Genomic DNA, 6000 nt, shown 5'->3' on the forward strand with positions numbered 1-6000 from the left:
TCTGGCACGTCCCCATGACCTTTGCCCTAATATTTGGACAATACGGTGACCCGTTCTAATAGCTTCCAATTTTTCAGCGTGTGCTGCTGTTTGGCCTGCGACGATACCATAAACGGCACAACGAAATTCCACAACAACGGAATCCTGAAAATGGCACAGAATAACTCAGACCTGTCTGCTAACGAGTCCACCGTTTATCTGGGCAGAGCCAGCACCATAGGACGCTCCGGTAAGCAATTATTTTAATTTAAACGTCCAGATCCGTTTAAAAACGACGCGTGTGATGTTTCCCAGGGGATCGTTCAACCGAAATACGTTACATGTACCGATATGTGCCCCAAACAACAGAATAAATAGGTTTTGATTTTATAACTGGCGTATTTTAGTGCGAAATATATCCAGAAACATTTACCATTTCTTTTAATTGGTCTCGAGTAGGTTTTTGTACTGTGGAAATCAGAAAGTTGCAGGGTGCTAAATCTGGCGAGTGAGGAGTTTGACTTTCTTGCCAGCTAGACTTGTAATGGGAATAAATTGTGTGCAAATCTGATTACGATTATTTTTAAAACTGTGAAATTATTACTAACAAATTCCAGATTTTCTCAAATTTCAAACAATGCTGTGAATTTTCATGCCAGTGTTTTCTGTGGTTGAGAATTTTGGTCCTGAGCTAGCTGCGAGTGATTTCTCGAAAGCTTCGGCGGATTGTCCCGAAAATTAATAAAAATCTGAACTTACTCTGCTTCAATTGTCCTATCCTAGAATTGTGTAGCGACAGTGGAGTGTGGTATGGTATTTAGATCACTTCAATTTGAGTATTCGAAAGTGTGGCGATTTTTTCAAAGTTCGCTTGTACCCTGCGATAATGTCAGTAAACAATTCTTGTTATTTAATGAATTCTCTCATATTTTCATGTATGTATTTTAATTGTGGTTGAGCAACCTTTCATTTTTTTCCACATATTGTAGACGGAAAATGATTTTAGTACTAAGCAACTGATTTTTTCTTTGAAATTAATTACCAAGTGCGATTTGTAAGAGGTATAACATAATAATTGTTATACCTACACGACATAATTGAACGAACTGTGTACTTTCTCGTTTGTTTTACAAATGTGTTGGTTTCCCAAACATTAATATATAGTGTTTCTGAAGAAATTGGTGCCAGGATGATTTTAGCTATTGGAGGACTGAATACAGACCTTTCTTTTGACTTTTTTTATATGGAAAAATTATATTCACTTTAATTGGTTTATTTGGAGAAATTTCGTGTGTTTTGGCAAGTGACAGATTTAGAACAAACCCAAATGATTTGATTGTTAAATTTTTGATACCTCCATCTCACTTGTGTTTGTACAATGTGGAAAAAAAAGAATGGAGATAAATTCATTATTTCTGACAGTTTTGTGACACTTCCTTGGACATGTCAATTTTGTATTCTAAAAAACGCTTTTTCATGTAACCTGTTTACCTCCACATTCAGCTGTTTGCGAGTGGTGACGTCATCGTTTTTTTAAAGTAGAATCTCTCGTTTTTTAGCCAGATTCTTGTAAATCTTATTAGACTTATTAGATTAAATTTGCAATAAATAATGTAAAGGGTATCTCAAACTCGATAGGATGGGCGTACTGTGAAGATACAAAAAATTGAAATAAAATTTGAGTCACGTGGTGTTGAATGGGATGAGGTAAGCTCAACTTTCAATCGAAAATTTTTCCTGTTAAAAAGTTCTCTTTTTTCTAATAAACTTTTATTAGAGAAATTTTTCTGTATTACTTCCCCTTTAAAAGTTATAAGCAATATCGTCCTAAAGAGTCTCAAATGAAAATCCAAAAATCACATTAACGGTGGAAGGATCAAGTAGTCGTTGGAAAATAATTGAATGTTCGTTGTTTAAAGTGCATAAAGTCAAACGTATAATTTTTGTGCTTACAAAATGTTTTCTCATTCAGAAAAAGTTGATATGTTGCTAATTTACGGCGAGTCACAAAAAAATTCAAGAAGAGCTGTAGAGTTATATCGATAAAGACATTCAGAGCCAATTATTTTCCAACGATGACTTGATCCTTCCACAGCTAATGTGATTTTTGGGTGGTATTTCGTTTGAGACTCTTTATAACCTATAAAGGGGAAGTAATGCAGAAAAAATTCTCTAATAGAAGTTTATTAGAAAAAGAGAGCATTTTAACAGGAAAAACATTAGGGTATGTTTCTGGAAAAAATATAATTGATGACGTCATTAGTCGTTTCTGTCAAATCCCAAAGATAATACTTTCGATTGAAAATGGAGCTTACCTCGTCCCATTTAGCACCACGTATCCCAAATTTTATTTAAATTGTTTGTATCCTCACAGTGGGCCCATAATATCGAGTTTGAGACGACACCCTGTTCAGGGTCTTATCTTTCTTACCTTTCTGAATAAATGCCAATGGCTTGTGAACAATCGTGGGTACCAACTACTTATTGTTAGTAGCTCTTAGGAGAACAAGCTCCATTAATTGGGTTGTTTGGGCCTTGGCGACTTGATAGCAACTACCCAGTAGCCGCTACCAGCGACCAGCGAGTTTCTAGGAGAACGCTGCTTTACATAGACATTAATGTTTGCAGAAATGATGGTCCTAGAAGCTGAAGATCGTGTTTAGCAGCGCCTCGGACTACCTGGGGGTGTCAACTTCGACGAGCGGCTCAAGACTCGCGCAGGTCATCGAGGCCGATCCAGACGACGAGACCTTCAGATACCGCATTACATGGATACGATCGCCTAATTACGGGGGAGCCAGTTCGGCGAGCACCAGTCTGTACGCCTGAGCCCTAATTAGGGCCTCTTCTTCTGTCGGTTTACTGTCTACAGTGACGGACGCTGCTCTGGGGGAGGGGGCACCGTTATCTCCGCACGCAGGATGAGATTTAATGGAATTCGAGTTCCTTCCGGACTGCGAGAGCGTAAGATGGGTTTTTATACGGATACTAACTTTTAGGTGCAGTACACTTTGGATAATAGCACAAGAATGTAATTTTTTATAAGTTTTTCAAATTTAAGTGAAGAGATTTTTATTTTTTTTTGCATTTATCAGCGCTGATCATTGTTGGGAAAAGAAGGTAGAGCATCGATAAATTTTCTTGTTTTGTAGATGTACAGTTTATGGACAATTTCAAAAGCAAAAAGTCTCTTACAGTGCGTGTAAAACTGTTGTGTCATTTTTATAAATGATATCTGGTGGATATGCTATACGGTGAATGTAGACAAAATGCTGCAGCTGCAGAAAATTTTGAGCCCTCATATCGAATACTTACTGTTTTTGTTGCTAAATGAAGTCAATACGATATTAATAATTTATTAGTTCTCTGTGCCATTTATGGATAGAACAGGACTTATACAGGGTGTTTCAGAAAGACCTCCCGTAAATTCAAGGAATGATAGTACGACAAAAAATAAGAATATTTTGTCATATGAACATCTATCTCCTCTTGTCTTCGAGATACAGAGCGACAAAATAAAAATTTTTAAATAGAATTTTTACGAAAATTGCAAAATATTTTTATGAAATTTGGTTTTCCGGGGTTTTTAAGGATGCCAAAAACGATGGTCTAATTGGATATTTTATAGAGGGCGCTAGTTATCCTACATTCCTATTACATTGTAAGTTCTAATTTTTTCAGGTTAGGTTCCAATTTCTAATGTACAAATTTATTTTTCCTAAAATAATGTACTCTTGTTAGAACTTCCTAATGTGGACGGTTTTCGAGAAAGAAGGCTTTCAAATGAACTCCTACAGTATTACGGTGTATAAAATAAGTGACTTTTCTCAAAGTAGGCTTATGTCAAAACTTATTGATGGATGTCTCATAAACAATGCATTCTCAGTAATATTTTAAACTCTAATTAACTTTATATCAAAATTTTAGTGATTGTTAGTGACTGTAGTAATGACTAATTATTTTCAGTCACAAAAATTTTGATATAAAGTTAATTAAAGTTTAAAATATTACTAAGAATGTATGCGTTGTTTATGAGACTTCCATCAATAAGTTTTGACATAAGCCTACTTTGAGAAAAGTCACTTATTTTCTTCACCGTAGGAGATCAATTAAAAGCATTTTTTTCTCGAAAACCGTCCACATTAGGAAGTTCTAACAAGAGTACATTATTTTTAGAAAATAAAATTGTGCATTAGAAATTGGAGCCCGAATCGTAAAAAACCTAACCTTAAAAAAATTAGAACTTAAAATGTAATAGGAAATATACAAAAAATAATTAGACCAGCGTATTTGGCGTCCTTAAAAACCCCGAAATACCAAATTTCATAAAAATATTTCCCACCGTTTGGAAATTTTCGTTAAAATTCTATTTCAAAAATTTTATTTTGTCGTTCTGTATCTCGAAAACAAGAGGAGATATACATGTAGTTCATACGACAAAAAATTGCAATTTTTGTCGTACTATCACCCCCTGAACTTACGGGAGGTCTTTCTGAAACACCCTGTATAAAACGGTTCAAGAAAGTGTATATTTTTTCATGGAAGAGCAGGAAATTAAGTTTTTATTTTTTAATTAAATTAACAAACATGTTCACAGATATTTGATGATATATGATCAGAAAAATTCAAATGTAAATATTTCCTCTCGATGGCGATGATGTGTCTACATATTTGCCTTTATCCGTGGTTGCCCCTGATCAGAATTGGCTTAGATAATTGTATACTGCGCAAATATTGAAACTAGCTACCAATGAAGTGGAAATTTAGATTGACGTACATTCACTATCATGGATTTAATTGATATTGGAATTGCCTTTCAACTATATCTTTTGTATTTACCCTTTTTGTAAAAAAATAGATTATTGTCATATGGGGGGTGCTTATGGACTTGGAGATTTATTTTTAATACGAGGTAAAAGTTGCCTAGAAAACAGTGCTCGCCTTTTTCGTATCAAAAAGTCTCTAGTGTATCGGTGTAGCTAAAATTATATTAACTGGGTGTTATTTTTATTAATTGTTAGTAATTTGTTACAGCAGGGCATAATTACAGTAATCACAAATTGCTGGAAATGATTTTGATATACAGCGAATGTAGGCAAAATGCTACAGCGAGTCGTGTTTGGGAATTTGCATTATTTGCTTTTTTTCCGACATTGCTATACTATAATAAGATTCCAGTTCCTTAGAAATAATGTCTAAATTTGCATACCTTGTACCTATTTATTTTTTTGTTTGTAGGCATGGAAGTATTTTTTGAATTAAGATTAAATGTTATGTTAAAGCTGACTCAAATAAATTCAAACAATGTTTTTTGTTACAAAAAAACTAATTCATCGCTGATATAATACATCGCTTGTATTGTACGTGTATCAACAAGAAAAAAAAAGATAATACATAAAATGTGAATTCTATTTAGCTGTAATGTTCATTTGCATTAAAATTGTTTGATATTTCTCCCAATCGGTCCTTCACCTTTGTTGGCTAAAATGTCACGGGGTGGTTTTTTATTATAATAGTGTCCTATTTTATCACATCAGAATTTTAATAATTTCAAATCCGTGTTTTCCATTTTCCCAACTTTCCCTTAATCCCTCAGTTAAAGATCATTCACCTTCAAGTTAATTAAAACCTAAAAAACACGCCTACTTTGTCAGCAAACAGTATTTATAATCACCAGGAAAAGACAATCAAAAATTTAGACAAGCGCAAAAGGGTAAATACATCAGCGTAAGTGGTCCATACACTACCGTCTCTAGCCTCGAATTGCTACCAATTAACATTGTATACACCTTTCACAAACTGTACCTCTACATATGTACATTTCTTTAACTGTGTGACAAATGACAACGAATTTACAGTTTTTTTCTAATTCTGTTAAATTAGGTAAAGATTATATTTAATTTAGGTTTATGCGTAAAATCAAAGGTAACACCACAGACAAAATAGCTATAAGCTATATTGTTTGTGATAACACGAACATATTATGAGTAAGTACCTAATAAAAACTGCCACAACGAAAAA

The 6000-nt window shown here is 34.1% G+C and overlaps 1 protein-coding gene across 1 annotated transcript in view; it reads left to right on the forward strand.

Annotated features, from left to right (window-relative positions):
- LOC108911987 (cholecystokinin receptor type A-like) overlaps positions 1–2642 on the forward strand; it is a 63357-nt gene extending 60715 nt beyond the window's left edge. The window contains 2 exon segments of the mRNA XM_018717083.1: positions 78–229; positions 2608–2642. Coding sequence (XP_018572599.1) covers positions 78–229; positions 2608–2642 — 187 coding nt within the window.
- Positions 2643–6000: the final 3358 nt, after the last annotated feature.

This window comes from Anoplophora glabripennis, unplaced genomic scaffold (genome assembly GCF_000390285.2).
Source record: "Anoplophora glabripennis isolate ALB-LARVAE unplaced genomic scaffold, Agla_2.0 scaffold88, whole genome shotgun sequence".
Classification (NCBI taxonomy): Eukaryota; Metazoa; Arthropoda; class Insecta; order Coleoptera; family Cerambycidae; genus Anoplophora; species Anoplophora glabripennis.